The following is an 18176-nucleotide window of genomic DNA, read 5'->3' as shown; positions in this document are numbered from 1 at the left end:
TTTCTATTGCTACTTTTCCTACAAATTATACACTGCTTTACCAATTTTAAAACTAGTAATTTCATAACACAAATATTATACATTTCAATATCAAATTTAATTATACATAATGTTGCAATTCTAATATCCACCATCATTCAAAATGTGCTAATACAATCAAAATATTTCCTAAATCACAAAAAAGTTAGAAGCTTGGATCTATTGCTGAAGATCATCTAACCCATCACAAAAAAAAAAGTTAGAATCTTGGATCTATTGCTCAAGATCATATAACCCATCACCAAAAAAAAAGTTAGAATGTTGGATCTATTGCTCAAGATCATCTAATCCAACACCAATACTTTCATGGCTAACGACTGGATTAGTAGACTGAAAAGAAGGTTGATTTGCACCACGAATTGCAACAAATTCCGCTTCCAACCATGCCATTTTTTCCTTCATTTGCATGTTCTCTTCTTTTAGTTCCTTAATTTGATCCTCATAAACTGCATGTGCCAATGATTGTTCGGATTTTGAATTCTTTTGCGTCACAGCCTCAGGGAAGTAGCGCGGTGTATCTGATCCAAATCCATAAACAGATCCTCTTTTGTTGAGGCCACCGGCTGCCACGAACCATGCATTTGACTCTCCAAGCTTAGGTTGAGTTTGTTGTTTTTGAATTGCAGCCTCCTATATTTAACAATTTTTACCAAACACAATCATTTTATCATCTCAAAATCTAATAAATGTTATGACAATAATTTTCCTAGAAATTCCTCAAACAATTACCAACAAAGTGTAGCAAAACTCAATAAGAGAAGGCAGTAAGACTTCATAGTAGTAAGACTCTTGAAGTAGTAGAAGGCAGTAACTCTATCTTCTCTTCATTATAAATAAAAAGATTCAATACAGTAAAGGTTTGCACACAGTAAAGGTTTTAGCTAATATGTAGTGAGACTTCTCCCACAGAAAGGAATGAAAAGCAATACAAGTTTACAAATGAAGCAAGAGTTAGATGTATCAAGGCTTATACATATAGAGAATCTTATAAGAGATTCAATGTCAAACATTTTCTGCCCTAACAAGATAAAGAGATCATTTTCATCATGAAGTCAACATGTAGATCACAAGATTTTTGACAAGCAATCTAGTATAAGCTAGTTTAGTATGCCCCAAATATGGTGGTCTATGGACTGGAAATTGGCAAATGAATCTAATAACAGATAGACTTCAGTTTAAATTGATTTCATCTTTAATTTGTACAGCCAAACTTCCACTTAGTGATCTAGAACTGAATGTGTGCATTGTGTGTATAGGGCTGGTGCTATTGTGGCTAAGTATGGTGACAAGAGTGTTTACTTTGACTTGGAGGATTTGGGCAACACCACCGGGCAATGGACTTGTATGGCTTAGATGCACCTTCACCATACAACTCTTTTCAGGTATATTTGGCTTCATTTAATTCTTATAATATATCATAGTTAGATTAAAAACCAAAACACAAAAATTAAATAAAAAATTGCAAGGATTTCAAGTTGTAGGTGATCTAGATTCAAACTGACAAGTAAGACTAGAAAAGCAATGGTGGACACCATCAGGCCAATCCAAGCGATTAACACACGAAACATATCAAAGCACATTTCAGTTCATGTAATGGCAAATCAATCAAATAACCACATTAACATTCACATAATTTAACAAAAAACATAACACATAATTAGCAGCAAGATTCCATACTTTCATAACTAGTCATTCATATATATTTTCATTGTAATTAATCCCCTAACATGTCTAAACTAAGCATACTTTTAATTAGTTCTCAAGTCCGTATAGTTTCTGCTCTAATATAATCTGCATTCTAAATATCAGGATATGGGGTATTCTTACTACTATATTTGGATGTTGGCACAAATATATTATGGAATATACTTTTTAAAACAAGTAAAACTGCTTTACTAGGCCTACACTTTTAATTCTAGGAAAAGTTTTAGTATCTTACATTTACATGATCAGCCTTTTTGCAAACGAACTCATTTGTCTTTTTGCGTTTGTGAGTTGCTTGGAACAACACTGCATGGGAGGGCTCTTCTCCATGCTTTTCTTTCTATCCAAGACAATAAACCAAATATTAATGTTGTTGTTTAACTATAAATTGTATTTAAATAGTAGTAAATGACTTACTAATCTTCTCCTATGCTCAGAAATGGAGATTGAACCTGCAGTGTGCAGTGATGGTCCCAATCCCCCGCAATCTGAATTTCTATTTCTTTTGTTCTTCACAGCAGTCTTCTTAAACTCCTCCGTATTCCAAATGCTGCGGTATTGGGCCAAAACCTGATCATTCATCCAATTTGGTGGTGCATGGCCTCTTGCCAAATTGATGCGAACCTGCCCCAACGTGTCAGATAATCTTCTAGCAGCCATTTTGTGGAATATACTCTGAATTACTGCCTCATCTTCTGGATTCCACTTATACTTTTTCTTTGATAAGATTAAAAAAAATCAAATTGTAATTAGTAAATGTATAAAGTAATAGTTATAGCATCTGGAGCATAAAGTAGGTATAAAGTAATTAGTAAAGGTATAAATTATTAAATGTATATATTAGTAGTTCCCTATGGTAGTTATAAAGTAATTTACTAATAGCAGTTATAAAATAAGTTACCCTGAAATTCATTAAACCATACGTCCTTCATATGTGTAGGAGCATCATTGTATGATTTTATAGCATCTGGAAATATTTTAGTTACATAATCGATAACTTTATTCGCACGCCATGGCTCAAACCTATAACAAATTATAAATGTTAGAGATAAATGTTAAACACATTATAATTATTATAGTTATCAATATAAGACTTACGAATTGTTCCCAATGGGGCGTACTATGGGCCTGTTGCTTGGTGGAGGTGGAGGTGATGGAACATCATTTGGTGAGGCTGATATAGTTCGCTCCGAATCACTATTTCGGCTGGACTGTGGGAAAGTATTTGATGGTGGACTTTCAGAGTTAGATATTGGTGGTTGGGACATCAACGTTGTACAACTTTGCCTTGCACGTTGAGACATTTTCTACTTAAAATTCAAAGAAAGTTAGTAGTGTAAAATACCATTTCTAAATTTTGTGTTTGTAAATGATCATTTTGAGTTCTGATTTGTGAAACCAGAACTCAAAATGATCCTTTACTCTGCAGCCTCTCAAATTATCTACAAATCTGCAGCTTTTTTAAGACTGCAGATGAGCATCCAGCCTGCAATTTACTTCAGCTCCATTCAACAACACCTGCAAAGAAAGGCTTCATCCCTGCACTAAAGTGCAGATCTGCCAACAATATCTGCACAGCATATCAGCTCAAAGCCTCATCTATGCTGCCAGTCCCCAAACACACTGTAAACCCTCAGAGACTGCCTAGAGTAGCAGCCCATCATTGGGTTGGTTACACATAAATAGGTTTTAGGCTTTAGATATTGCATGGATTCTTCAAATTTTCGCTTTCATTTGCTCTCTTAATATTTGTAATTGGGATAGATACCTTATAATACATTCTCAAGTCCCCATAAATTATACAACAAAGCACAAACCACAAATTTAGAACATAATCTATATTCAAAATTTTAGAATAGAAATTTCACAAACCAGAAATTTTGAGTTCTGGTTTCACATAGTTTCTTCCATTAACCTTCAATACAAAACAATTTCATCCAGAAATTTCAATTTTAAAGGAATGAAAAGAATGCTTACAGCTTTTTTCCCGTGAAGTTAATCTTGCTGAGTGTACTGCATTGTTTTCCCTAGGAGTGAGGACACATGACAAGTCATTTAGGGATGGTTAAATGGAAGCTTGATAAGCAGCAACAACACCAAGAACATGAGGACCTAAATTCGAACAAGAAATAGAATTAAAAATCAGAAATTTAAAACATAATCTATATTCAAAAATTTAGAATAGAAATTTCACAAACCAGAAATTTTGAGTTCTGGTTTCACATAGTTTCTTCCATTAACCTTCAATACAAAACAATTTCATCCAGAAATTTCAATTTTAAAGGAATGAAAAGAATGCTGGAATGAAAACAATGCTTACAGTTTTTTTCCCGTGAAGTTAATCTTGCTGAGTCTACTGCATTGTTTTCCCTAGGAGTGAGGACACATGATAAGTCATTTAGGGATGGTCCAATGGAAGCTTGATAAGCAGCAACAACACCAAGAACATGAGGACCTAAATTCGAACAAGAAATAGAATTAAAAATCAGAAATTTAAAACATAATCTATATTCAAAAATTTAGAATAGAAATTTCACAAACCAGAAATTTTGAGTTCTGGTTTCACATAGTTTCTTCCATTAACCTTCAATACAAAACAATTTCATCCAGAAATTTCAATTTTAAAGGAATGAAAAGAATGCTGGAATGAAAACAATGCTTACAGTTTTTTTCTCGTGAAGTTAATCTTGCTGAGTCTACTGCATTGTTTTCCCTAGGAGTGAGGACACATGATAAGTCATTTAGGGATGGTCCAATGGAAGCTTGATAAGCAGCAACAACACCAAGAACATGAGGACCTATATTCGAACAAGAAATAGAATATTTCAGAATCCATTAAAAAAAACCCTAAATTTGATTAGGGACTGGGTTACTCAAACATTGAATTAGAAAGTACCTGGGGTTTCAGAATACGAGATTAGGGACTGCCGACTGCCATTGTTGTGCTACTGCCGGTGCGGGAGGTGTGAAGGAAGAAGTAGGCGGTGAAGGAGGAAGTGGGCCGTGAAGGAGGAAGTACGCATGAAGTGGGAGAGAGAAGGATGGAGAAGTGAAGTAGTGGAGGGAGAGGGAAATCTAAGTAGTGGAGGGAGAGAAGACTTAATGAAATTTTGGGATTAAAATTTCATATTTTCGCCATTTTTTTTTGGGCTAATTCTTTATTTTTTTTACGATTACTTAAATTTTTCTTAAACACTAATTAAAATTAAAGTAAACATTAAAATCATTTAAATTTCAACTCTAAATTAAAAATCACCCTCATCATTCTCTGATTCCTCATTATCATCTTCATCACCAATATCTCCACTATCATCTTCATCAGAATCATCACTGTCATCTTCTTCAATTTCTTCAGTATCTTCTTCTTCTGAATCTTCAATTTGGACACCTTGGCCGGACCATTGATTTCCGATGTGAGGTAATTCCACTTCATTCATTTGTAATGGTTCGTGCACTAACTCTTGCACGTCATCTTGAATACTTTGATCACTGCCATATGTAGGCAACGATATGTTATCTTGTTGATATGTGTAACTAGAGCTATAGGCACTATCAATATATATATATATACACATTTGAAGTGGGAGAGGGAAGGATGGAGAAGTGAAGTAGTGGAGGGAGAGGGAAATCTAAGTAGTGGAGGGAGAGAAGACTTAATGAAATTTTGGGATTAAAATTTCAGATTTTCGCCATTTTTTTTTGGGCTAATTCTTTATTTTTTTTACGATTACTTAAATTTTTCTTAAACACTAATTAAAATTAAAGTAAACATTAAAATCATTTAAATTTCAACTCTAAATTAAAAATCACCCTCATCATTCTCTGATTCCTCATTATCATCTTCATCACCAATATCTCCACTATCATCTTCATCGGAATCATGAAGACCTATATTCGAACAAGAAATAGAATATTTCAGAATCCATTAAAAAAAACCCTAAATTTGATTAGGGACTGGGTTACTCAAACATTGAATTAGAAAGTACCTGGGGTTTCAGAATACGAGATTAGGGACTGCCGACTGCCATTGTTGTGCTACTGCCGGTGCTGGAGGTGTGAAGGAGGAAGTAGGCGGTGAAGGAGGAAGTGGGCCGTGAAGGAGGAAGTACGCATGAAGTGGGAGAGAGAAGGATGGAGAAGTGAAGTAGTGGAGGGAGAGGGAAATCTAAGTAGTGGAGGGAGAGAAGACTTAATGAAATTTTGGGATTAAAATTTCAGATTTTCGCCATTTTTTTTTGGGCTAATTCTTTATTTTTTTTACGATTACTTAAATTTTTCTTAAACACTAATTAAAATTAAAGTAAACATTAAAATCATTTAAATTTCAACTCTAAATTAAAAATCACCCTCATCATTCTCTGATTCCTCATTATCATCTTCATCACCAATATCTCCACTATCATCTTCATCAGAATCATCACTGTCATCTTCTTCAATTTCTTCAGTATCTTCTTCTTCTGAATCTTCAATTTGGACACCTTGGCCGGACCATTGATTTCCGATGTGAGGTAATTCCACTTCATTCATTTGTAATGGTTCGTGCACTAACTCTTGCACGTCATCTTGAATACTTTGATCACTGCCATATGTAGGCAACGATATGTTATCTTGTTGATATGTGTAACTAGAGCTATAGGCACTATCAATATATATATATATACACATTTGAAGTGGGAGAGGGAAGGATGGAGAAGTGAAGTAGTGGAGGGAGAGGGAAATCTAAGTAGTGGAGGGAGAGAAGACTTAATGAAATTTTGGGATTAAAATTTCAGATTTTCGCCATTTTTTTTTGGGCTAATTCTTTATTTTTTTTACGATTACTTAAATTTTTCTTAAACACTAATTAAAATTAAAGTAAACATTAAAATCATTTAAATTTCAACTCTAAATTAAAAATCACCCTCATCATTCTCTGATTCCTCATTATCATCTTCATCACCAATATCTCCACTATCATCTTCATCGGAATCATGAAGACCTATATTCGAACAAGAAATAGAATATTTCAGAATCCATTAAAAAAAACCCTAAATTTGATTAGGGACTGGGTTACTCAAACATTGAATTAGAAAGTACCTGGGGTTTCAGAATACGAGATTAGGGACTGCCGACTGCCATTGTTGTGCTACTGCCGGTGCTGGAGGTGTGAAGGAGGAAGTAGGCGGTGAAGGAGGAAGTGGGCCGTGAAGGAGGAAGTACGCATGAAGTGGGAGAGAGAAGGATGGAGAAGTGAAGTAGTGGAGGGAGAGGGAAATCTAAGTAGTGGAGGGAGAGAAGACTTAATGAAATTTTGGGATTAAAATTTCAGATTTTCGCCATTTTTTTTTGGGCTAATTCTTTATTTTTTTTACGATTACTTAAATTTTTCTTAAACACTAATTAAAATTAAAGTAAACATTAAAATCATTTAAATTTCAACTCTAAATTAAAAATCACCCTCATCATTCTCTGATTCCTCATTATCATCTTCATCACCAATATCTCCACTATCATCTTCATCAGAATCATCACTGTCATCTTCTTCAATTTCTTCAGTATCTTCTTCTTCTGAATCTTCAATTTGGACACCTTGGCCGGACCATTGATTTCCGATGTGAGGTAATTCCACTTCATTCATTTGTAATGGTTCGTGCACTAACTCTTGCACGTCATCTTGAATACTTTGATCACTGCCATATGTAGGCAACGATATGTTATCTTGTTGATATGTGTAACTAGAGCTATAGGCACTATCAATATATATATATATACACATTTGAAGTGGGAGAGGGAAGGATGGAGAAGTGAAGTAGTGGAGGGAGAGGGAAATCTAAGTAGTGGAGGGAGAGAAGACTTAATGAAATTTTGGGATTAAAATTTCAGATTTTCGCCATTTTTTTTTGGGCTAATTCTTTATTTTTTTTACGATTACTTAAATTTTTCTTAAACACTAATTAAAATTAAAGTAAACATTAAAATCATTTAAATTTCAACTCTAAATTAAAAATCACCCTCATCATTCTCTGATTCCTCATTATCATCTTCATCACCAATATCTCCACTATCATCTTCATCGGAATCATGAAGACCTATATTCGAACAAGAAATAGAATATTTCAGAATCCATTAAAAAAAACCCTAAATTTGATTAGGGACTGGGTTACTCAAACATTGAATTAGAAAGTACCTGGGGTTTCAGAATACGAGATTAGGGACTGCCGACTGCCATTGTTGTGCTACTGCCGGTGCTGGAGGTGTGAAGGAGGAAGTAGGCGGTGAAGGAGGAAGTGGGCCGTGAAGGAGGAAGTACGCATGAAGTGGGAGAGAGAAGGATGGAGAAGTGAAGTAGTGGAGGGAGAGGGAAATCTAAGTAGTGGAGGGAGAGAAGACTTAATGAAATTTTGGGATTAAAATTTCAGATTTTCGCCATTTTTTTTTGGGCTAATTCTTTATTTTTTTTACGATTACTTAAATTTTTCTTAAACACTAATTAAAATTAAAGTAAACATTAAAATCATTTAAATTTCAACTCTAAATTAAAAATCACCCTCATCATTCTCTGATTCCTCATTATCATCTTCATCACCAATATCTCCACTATCATCTTCATCAGAATCATCACTGTCATCTTCTTCAATTTCTTCAGTATCTTCTTCTTCTGAATCTTCAATTTGGACACCTTGGCCGGACCATTGATTTCCGATGTGAGGTAATTCCACTTCATTCATTTGTAATGGTTCGTGCACTAACTCTTGCACGTCATCTTGAATACTTTGATCACTGCCATATGTAGGCAACGATATGTTATCTTGTTGATATGTGTAACTAGAGCTATAGGCACTATCAATATATATATCAATATATCAATATATATATATATATATATATATACATTTGAAATCAAAATGGGAAAAAGTGGAGCACACATACCTTAAAATCGGTTGAACCTCCTCACAATTCAGTAACACATATTGATGAGCGGTGAAACGTTCTTCTACACTCAAATATCTTGTCTTTCTCCTGCCCATCGACCGACCAGGTCGATTGAATATTGACAAAGTAACTGGCAAGTTCTGATCAATGCCGCCATCATTTAGGTTCCAACCTATCCTTGTTCTTCTACTCTGCACATCATCTTCAAAATAAAATGATGCAAAGTGTGTTGCCTCTTCAAGCATATATGCATCAGCAATTGAACCTTCAACATATCTCTTATTTTTCATTTTGGACTTCAAGTGATTGAGGAAGCGTTCAAATGGATACATCCAACGATATTGTACTGGGCCACCTAAACATGCTTCATAGGGAAGATGGACAGGCAAGTGTTCCATGCAATCAAATAGTGCTGGAGGGAAAAATCGTTCTAACTTACACAATGTTAAAACAATTGAGTTTTCCATTTACTGTATTTTGTCTACACGTAGGGATGTAGAGCAAAGATTTCTGAAAAACGCACTTAACTCAGTCAAAGGCTTCCAGTGACAACTTGGTAAAAACATGAAGGCTACAGGCATAAGAAACTGCATAAAAATATGAGAATCATGACTTTTCATCCCTATTAATTTAGAAGATGTGGAATCAACACATGTAGCCAAATTAGAAGAAAACCCATCAGGTAACTTCAAAGTTCGTAACCACTCATACACAGCTAATTGATTAGTACGATTCAAACTGTAGCTTGCCTTGGGCATAAGATAACGTCCATTTTTTTTCCACCAACTCAAGTTCGGGCCTATTACACACGTCCTTCATATCGAGACGTGCATTAGGCGTATCTTTATTTTTAGCTGTGCCTTTGACATCCATAACTGTGTGGAAAATGTTATCAAACACATTTTTCTCTATATGCATCACATCAAGATTGTGACGTAACAAATTATCCTTCCAATAAGGCAAATCCCAAAATATGCTCTTTTTTTTCCAGTTGTGTGCTTGTCCAAACCCCTCAATGCGATCAATTGGACCATCAATAATCCTTGGGATATTTTCCAAACTATGAAACAACTCATCTCCTGTCCAAATTGGTTGAGGTCTTGGTTTCTCAGCTTGTTGTTTGACGAAGGTATCTCGATTCTTCCTCCAGGAGTGATTCATTGGAAGGAATTGACGATGACAATCAAACCAACATGTTTTATGACCATTCTTCAGATAAAATGATTTAGAATAATGAAGACAATAAGGACATGCTAGTTTCCCGGCTGTCTGCCATCCAGATAACATACCGTATGCAGGAAAGTCATTGATGGTCCACATTAACGCAACGCGCATCATAAAATTTTGTTTAAGTGATGCATCATAAGTTAAGACACCTGTTTCCCATAACAATTGAAGTTCATCAATTAAAGGCTGAAGATAGACATCAATATTGGCCTTTGGATTCTTTGGTCCAGGAATAATACAGGTTAAGAATGTGTATGGTGTAGTCATACACATTGAAGGTGGGAGATTATACGGAACAACCGTAACAGGCCAACAAGAGTACGACTTTGCATTGAAACCAAAAGGAGAAAATCCATCAGAACATAAGCCCAGTCTTACATTTCGGGGATCTACTGAGAAATCAGGGAACCTTCTATCAAAGTGCTTCCATGCTTCACCATCAAAGGGATGACACATAATACCAGGTTCGCGACGATTTTCATAATGCCATCGCATGTGTGAAGCAGAGCTATGTGATGCATACAAACGTTGCAATCGAGGAATGAGAGGAAGGTAATACATTCTTTTGCGAGGCCCCTCTTTTGCACGAGTAGATCCAGATGGGCAAGGTTTAAATCTTGTCTCACCACAAAACTTACAGTGCTTGTCATTTATTTCAGACTTATAGTACAACATACAATTGTTTACACAACAATCAATCTTCTCATGTCCAAGACCAAGCTTTGTAAGTAACTTTTTTGCATCATAATACCTGGTAGGTACTCGATTATCGGGACCCATCAAATGGTTAATATACTGAAATATCTTATCCATTGCTAGCTGTGGTATATTAAAAGTTGTCTTGATATTCATCATCCTAAATGTATATGCCAGCTCTGTTTCTTCATTAATATTCATTGATAAAGGTTGTCTCGCAGCATCTAACAATTCATAGAAGTTTTTTGCACTACTATGTGGTTCTTCATCTTGGTCATTTTCGACATTTAATGGAAAAAATGATGGACCAGATGCATCAAAAACCATTTGTTCATACTGGTTATTTTCACTAGGGCCCTCATTCATGTGTGGTTGTATTGAAGGTGGAAGCTCACCGTGACATGTCCAAATCCAATAACTTGGTTCAAAACCCTTCCTATATAAATGAACACGAACATCATCTGCAGACAAGTGTGCTCTATTCTTACACTTACTACATGGGCACCTAATCTTCATTGAAGCTTTGTATACAAGAAGTGTGCTTGCATAATTTACAAATTCCTCAACACCCAATAAGAACTCATCTGTGTACCCCCTTTTTCCAGGTAACAATCGATTATACATCCATTTCCGATGTTCAGGTATATTAGCCATGTAAAACAACTGTAAAAACATATATACAGTGCAAACACATATATAAATATATTAAAAATAATACTAATATTTTAAATAATCATATACACTCATACTAATAATTAGACACATGCATATAAAAAGTCATTTGTAAAAAGTACAAATATATAAATAAATATAAACATACTCACATATACATATATGCACACTATACATTCTTCAATCATATTAAAATAAATAATCTAAATAAGTATTCACAAAAATATATTTAAAAAATCAAACTAGATCTAAAAAAAAAATCATACTAATTAATAGACACACATATAAAATGTAATTGTAAAAATGTACAAATAATTATAAACATATTCACATAAATACACATATACATATATGCACACTATACATTCTTCAATCATATTAAAATAAATAATCTAAATAAGTATCCACAAAAATATATTTAAAAAATCAAACTAGATCTAAAAAAATTCATACTAGTAAATAGACACACACATATAAAATGTAATTTTTAAAAAGTAAAAATACACAAATAATTATAAACATATTCACATACACACATATACATTCTTCAATCATTTTAAAATAAATAATCTAAATAAGTATTCACAAAAATATATTAAAAAAATCTAACTAGATCTAAAAAAAGTCTTAATAAATAGTAGATTTAAGAATGTAAACACATACCTTAACTTGATATGATGTAGTACAACTTGCTTTTAGCACTATTATGCATGAATTATTGAAAGAAAACCTGCAAAGAAGAAAAAAAGCAGTAGAAAGGGGTAAAAAACAGAGAAAATAGGTCTGAAAATACGCAGTGGAAACATTTATATATAAAGGTATTTCCGACCACCATTAATTCTGGTCGGAAAAAGTATATTTAAAATTCAAACCGCTGACAGTTTCCGACCACTGTTAGAATGTGGTCGGAACTTCTGACCACCTACTAATAATGGTCGGAAATTCCGACCCCGTTCCGACCCCCTTACCCATTCGCCGGAAAATTGCAAAAAAGATGATTTGTCCGACCACTTTTTGTGGTGGTCGGAAAAGTGGTCGGAAATACGATGATTTCCCGCCGTGGATGCACGGCCATATATATAAATAATAGAATATATAGTATTATATAATAAGAAAAATAAGATAGCAACAAATTTGAAATTTATTAGACATTATTGAATACTTTTTTATATACGACATTTGTAGTCGTATTTTTAGATTGTACATTTTCGTCACAAATAAGTATTTTTAATCTCTTAAGATTACTAACTCTTGACACTGCTACATACATTTGACCCTGATTAAAAGCTGGCCTCTTAAAAAACAAACCCACGTTGGACAGTGTTTGACCCTGGCTTTTAATTATTGTCATGGCATATGACAACATTAATGAAAATTTCTTTTTTTTTGGAACTTAAAAGGCAATCTTGGATCAGAAGGTGTTAAGGACATCCTTGGAATTAAGACCTTTGTACCAACACTTGATCCACACAGTATTTGAGCTTCTAAAACATGATCAGCCAACTTTGAAATGATCATCCTTATACCATTGCACAACCCCAATGAGTGATCAATATTTCTCAAAATCATAACTGGTGAGCCAACTTTTAGAGTCAATGAGTGATTTGGAACACCAGAACATCGTAATCCATTTAAAAATTCTGGTGTGTGCAAATCAGCAAGCATGTCAACATTAGAATCAGATTTACAAACCGAATCACAACTGAGATACGTCCTTCCTTTAGCATTATTATAGTCATTCATGTATTCATTGACTGTATCAACAATATCCAAAGTTGGGGCCAAAATAGCACGAACTTTTAGATATTTAAGATCTCTATGGCAACTGCGAAACATAGGGAATGTGCTATCAACAATTGTAGAAATAGTATCCTCAACACACGTTAGTAAAAATTCCTCAGGAATATTTATTTGACATTCTCCATCCATTGAATCGCCAATTGTTCCATCACCTATATTAGCAATCCACTTTGCAAATTCTTCAATCTCTTGAACTTCACTGTACTATTTGATTGCAAGGCCCTAAGTCTGAGATTCTTTGTTAGCCTAAATACTTTACAGCTTCTTCAAAGATAGGATGAATTTATACTTGCTCCCATAATATCTTGTCTCGTGCCCTTTGGGATTACTGGTAGAATCTGTTTGAAATCTCCACCTAACATCACGGTTTTTCCACCAAAAGTCATATCAAAGCTGTCTGGATTTTTGACACGCATTATATCTCTCATAGTTCGGTCCAAAGCTTCAAAGCAGAATTTATGCATCATTGGTGTCTCATCCCAAATGATCAACCTACTTTGCATGATCAACTGTGCCAAAGTACTACTTTGGCTGATATTTCAAGTTGAATCTTCATTAACAGCGATTGGTATTGCAAACCTTGAATGCGCAGTTCTTCCCCCTAGTAATAGAAGAGAAGCTATGCCACTTGATGCAACGTTTAAAACTATCTCACCCTTTGACCTTAAAGCAGAAGACACTGCTCTCACAAGAATGTTTTTCCCGTTCCACCGGATACATAAACAAGGAAAAAGTGTCAAATTGATCCCCTAAATCGAGTGGATAGTGCAATTGGGTCCCCTAAGTGAAAAAAGCTCCATTCAGGTCCCCTAAACCTGTAAAATTGTTCAATTAAGTCCAAATTGACCTGTTTATCAGGTTAAATGCATACGGTGTTGACACGTGTCCTTATTTTATTTTTTTTATTAAAAATATTATTTATTATAAATTAATTATAATAATAATAATAATTAAAAAGAATTAAAAAAAAAAAAAAGAAAGCCGTGACTGTCTTCCACGGCCGTCTAAGAAAGACGGCCATGGCCGACGAAGGAAGATGACCATGTCCGTGTTCCTTAGACGGCCGTGGCCGGACGGCCACGGCTGTCCTTGAAGAAAGAAGACAGCCACTGGCTGTCCGGCGTGGACAGCCGATGTTTTTTTTTTTTTTTTTTTAAAATTTTGAATTACTATTATTATTATAATAATTAATTTATAATAACTAATATTTTTTGAAAAATATAATAACTAATATTTTTAATAAAAATAAATAAAATAAGGACACGTGTCAACACCGTATGCATTTAACCTGATAAACAAGTCAACTTGGACTTAATTGAACAATTTTACAGGTTTAGGGGACCTGAATAGAGCTTTTTTCACTTAGGAGACCCAATTGCACTATCCACTCAACTTAGGGGGGCAATTTGACACTTTTTTCCCATAAACAAAAAATAGTCCTCCAACATTATTCTCAGCATCTTGCAATACGTTGTCATATATAGCCCTTTGCTCTTCAGTTAGTTGCTCTACCAAACCATCATTCTCTTCCTTCATGACATTAATATCATATGCTAAGCTAATTCCTCCTGTATCAACCTATTGGTTGTTCTAGCACGATTCTCAAAACAAACTCACGTGCGAGATAGAAAAATAATAAATATAGTATAAAAATTATATGAATTTAACTCAAGAAATTTTATACATTAATGCTAAATACAGTATAAAAAATATATGAATATGATAGAAATATTTTTGTAAGTTTTGATGAGCCAAATGTACTTTAGATACCCTTAGTCTTTAGGTCTTTAGTACAAGCATCATAAATCAGAATATCGAGTCAAAAGGAATCTACCATAGGAAGAACAAAATTAATTTGAGAAATTAATTTTGGTAGTACGAGTATTCATCCGAGAAAGAAGCATAAAGGAATGGCATTGTAAAGAATGACCGGATGAGCCTAACGGTGAAGTGGTAGAAGTCCTTACTCAAAACGATCACACCCGAGATCGATTCCCCCCCAAGGACTTATTCATGTATTAAAAAGGAGCACGATGTGTCCAAGGAGCACAATGTGACAAAGAAGCAAAGATGATGAGAAATTGGGTAAATTCGAAGGAATTTATTCTAAGTCTACCCACATGTTACAAGAATCCAAAATTGCCTGAAAGACATTTGATCATAACGGATGAATATAAAAACTTATCCTAGAAATAAATTCATCTGATACGTTGATATTCAATATGACAACAAAATAATATTTTGAACAAATCAATTGGAGATAAGATATTATTTTGTCAGGCAAGTTGACAATCAAATCAAAATTGAAGACCTACTATTGTCAACAATATCAGGCTATGAAGATTCAAATTTCAAATATCAAATTATCCCACTCCAACGGATATATTTGATTACCTATAAAAAGCCATGAAGACTTGAAGACAAGTGCAGCAGCGGTGAAGAGGTGCACAAGATAGACACCAGATAGAAGTGCAATACACACGAAAATTTAAAAGTGCAAGTGCTCAAATATTCTTAGAGACTTAGTCTGAATATTCTCAAAAATCTAGTTGGATAGAGATACAATTACCTTTGTATTTGTAATTGTAAAAAGAGTATAACTGTGTGCAAAATACTCTAGTGAGTGTAGCTGTGTGCAAAACACTCGTAGTTGCTAAGTGTAGTTGTGTGCAAGACACTTAGTTGGCGTTGAGTATAGCTGTGTGCGAAATACTCGGAGTTGAGTGTAGCTGTGTGCGAGACACTCGGAGTTAAGTGTAGCTGTGTGCGAGACACTTGGAGTTGGGTGTAGCTGTGTGCAAAACATCCGGAAGAAGTGCTTGTGTAGCGCTTATTCACTATTGTAACTGTGTGTGGAAAATAGTGAATTTCTCCTAGACGCGAAAGGAGAAAAGTGGACTAGGAAGATTACGCCACTTCCGAACCACTATAAATTGCCTCTCTCATTTACATACCGCACTTACATAATTTGCTCTATCTATCTATCTTATCCGACTAACCCGTTTACTATTCACAGTTTATCTTAATCTTTCGGGTTTAGTGTGTTTTCACGTATGCATGTGACTCAAACTTCTCGAGCTTAAAGATTGAATCTTTCTAAGCAAGTTTGACGTGTTGCATGTAACATTCATCACACGGTCGACGTGATACAATATTTATTTATAATCTTGAATATTGCTATTATATATTGAGTGGACCATCTCCTTTATATATTCAAGATATCTCTGTCACTTTAAATATCATCTGTACCTATCTTACATGCGTATTTAAATTATTGATTGGGCATAACTCTTTACATACTACTTATTCCGCTGTGCAGTTTAAACTTACTCTATTTACTTGTTACTTAGAGTTGAAGTTACCAAAGAGTTATTTATTTCAAAAAAGTTTGAAAGTCTATTCACCCCCCCCCCCCTCTAGACTTTCACCACCCTATCGAGACCAACAATTGGTATCAGAGCGGTTGTCTATTTGAGTCAATTTTGACTGCTAGACAGATCTCGAAAAATCAAGATGATGAAAAGAGATATGGCTCTTGCCCAAAACTTATTATTTTCCTTAGAGAAAATTGATGATTGGAAAATTCGCATGCAGGTACATTTATCCGCATTACATGATGAAATGTGGGAAGTGGTTACAAGTGGTCCTATTGAGATTTTGCAAGTCAACACCTCATCCATACAAACAAGTGACACTCCACAATACATTCCAAAACCGAAAGCGGAATGGTCTCGTGAAGATAGAACAAGAAATAACTTGGACAATATTGCCAAGGATATTTTGTTTAAATCTATCGATGACACGATATTTCAAAAAGTTCGAAAGTGTCAATCCGCGATGGAAGTTTGGGAAATGCTCATTCAAATTGGTGAAGGAGACGGGCAAGAAAAGGATAATAAGCTCACTATAGCATTAAAGAAATTCGAGGATTTCAAAATGCTAAACGGGGAAAATATTACCAACATGGAAACAAGATTTGCCAAAATCTTAGGAGAGATTAATGATCTTGGAAAAGATATTAATCAAAAAGAAATCTCACTCAAAATTCTACGTGGTCTACCATCTACATGGGACATGAAAGTCACGGCCATGAGAGATCATAGGGATCTAAAAACCCTATCGACCAATAAGCTCTTTAGTGATCTAAAAGCTTATGAATTTGAGATGAAATCAAGATTAGAGGAAGATCATGAAGAAAAGAACAACGCACTTATAGTCGAGCAACCATCAACCTCAAGGTCAGTACAAAATGTTGAATTATTGCGTAATGATCAATTTGCTCTCTTTGTCAAGAAATTTAGGAAATTCATGAAGAGAAGCAACTACAAGAAAAATCCACAAGGGAAATCGTGGAACGCAGCAAAGAATTCGAAGAAAGAAATTGTTGAGGAAGATTCGAATTTATGCTACAATTGTAGAAAGCCTGGACACTTTGCAGCAAGTTGTCCACACCCCAAGGTAAGTAAAAGTCAATATACAAATGTTTCTAACTCTCAACAGGAAGAATACAAGCCCAAAGATAAAATGTTCACAAAGGAGAGAAGAAAGGCACTTATTAGTGACCCACTTGAAATAAGTGAGTCAGAAGAATCTTCAAGTGATAAAAGTGACACCTCAAAGGATGACAATGCAATGTTTTGCATGAGCATCTCCAACAACTCACCCTACGAGGACATGTGTCTTATGGAAAATGGAAATGAAGAAAATGAGGTAACATCTCACTCTTATGATTCTGTCAATTCTTCATTTTCTAGAGAGTCCTTTTTTCACTTAATGGAAGAATGTCAAACCATAATGGACACTCACTCTCAACTCAAAGAGCGCAATTGTCTTTTGATTCTCGAAAAAGATCAAATAAATGAGAAATTGCAAAATGCTCTACTTGAAGTGAAAGACTTGAAAGATAAAATTATTTGTCTTCAAGAAGAGTGTAAATCAAAGGAAGTGAGAGAACATAACCTTAGAGAGGTTATAGCAACATTTACACATTCATCCAAAATAATGGACAAAATGGTAAATATGCAAAAACCCTCAAGTGATAAAACCGGACTCGGTTATGATCCATCGTGTTCTCAAGCCTCCAAGAACTTGGCCAATTCTACTACTACTTTAAGTAATAAAGTCCA

At 34.6% G+C, this 18176-nt stretch overlaps 2 protein-coding genes and 1 long non-coding RNA gene across 4 annotated transcripts; all 3 read right to left on the bottom strand.

Moving 5' to 3' along the window:
• Nucleotides 1-305: 305 nt before the first annotated feature.
• LOC109147160 lies at nucleotides 306-2729 on the bottom strand. The gene is made up of 4 exons (XM_019294799.1): nucleotides 2645-2729; nucleotides 2161-2460; nucleotides 1979-2083; nucleotides 306-669 (listed from the first exon to the last, which is right to left on the bottom strand). The coding sequence occupies exons 1-4, from the start codon at nucleotides 2654-2656 to the stop codon at nucleotides 307-309; spliced, it is 780 nt and encodes a 259-aa protein (XP_019150344.1). The 5' UTR covers nucleotides 2657-2729; the 3' UTR covers nucleotide 306.
• Nucleotides 2730-3575: 846 nt separating this feature from the next.
• Nucleotides 3576-4436, bottom strand: LOC109147167. 2 transcript variants are annotated; one of them, XR_002048580.1, is made up of 4 exons: nucleotides 4407-4436; nucleotides 4064-4198; nucleotides 3942-3984; nucleotides 3576-3855 (listed from the first exon to the last, which is right to left on the bottom strand). It is a non-coding gene; the product is annotated as an uncharacterized LOC109147167 (long non-coding RNA). The 2 variants fall into 2 exon arrangements; XR_002048579.1 differs by lacking the exon at nucleotides 4407-4436 and adding an exon at nucleotides 4285-4381.
• Nucleotides 4437-4988: 552 nt separating this feature from the next.
• LOC109147122 (nucleolin-like) lies at nucleotides 4989-6270 on the bottom strand. The gene is made up of 3 exons (XM_019294767.1): nucleotides 6090-6270; nucleotides 5554-5631; nucleotides 4989-5260 (listed from the first exon to the last, which is right to left on the bottom strand). The coding sequence occupies exons 1-3, from the start codon at nucleotides 6268-6270 to the stop codon at nucleotides 4989-4991; spliced, it is 531 nt and encodes a 176-aa protein (XP_019150312.1).
• Between the last annotated feature and the right edge of the window lie 11906 nt (nucleotides 6271-18176).

This window comes from Ipomoea nil, unplaced genomic scaffold (assembly GCF_001879475.1).
Source record: "Ipomoea nil cultivar Tokyo-kokei standard unplaced genomic scaffold, Asagao_1.1 scaffold1977, whole genome shotgun sequence".
Classification (NCBI taxonomy): domain Eukaryota; kingdom Viridiplantae; phylum Streptophyta; class Magnoliopsida; order Solanales; family Convolvulaceae; genus Ipomoea; species Ipomoea nil.
Note: the sequence above shows the minus strand (reverse complement) of the source record. Positions and strands in the feature narration are given on the sequence as shown.

Coding starts and splice junctions, on each gene's coding strand:
- LOC109147160 (XM_019294799.1), bottom strand. Junction 2,084..2,160: donor CTGAGCATAGGAGAAGATTA/GTAAGTCATTTA, acceptor TGTCTTGGATAG/AAAGAAAAGCATGGAGAAGA. Junction 670..1,978: donor AAAAGGCTGATCATGTAAAT/GTAAGATACTAA, acceptor TGTTAAATATAG/GAGGCTGCAATTCAAAAACA.
- LOC109147122 (XM_019294767.1), bottom strand. CDS start 6,270: ATGAATGAAGTGGAATTACCTCACATCGGAAATCAATGGTCCGGCCAA. Junction 5,632..6,089: donor GGAATCAGAGAATGATGAGG/GTGATTTTTAAT, acceptor GTTCGAATATAG/GTCTTCATGATTCCGATGAA. Junction 5,261..5,553: donor GGAATCAGAGAATGATGAGG/GTGATTTTTAAT, acceptor CATATCAACAAG/ATAACATATCGTTGCCTACA.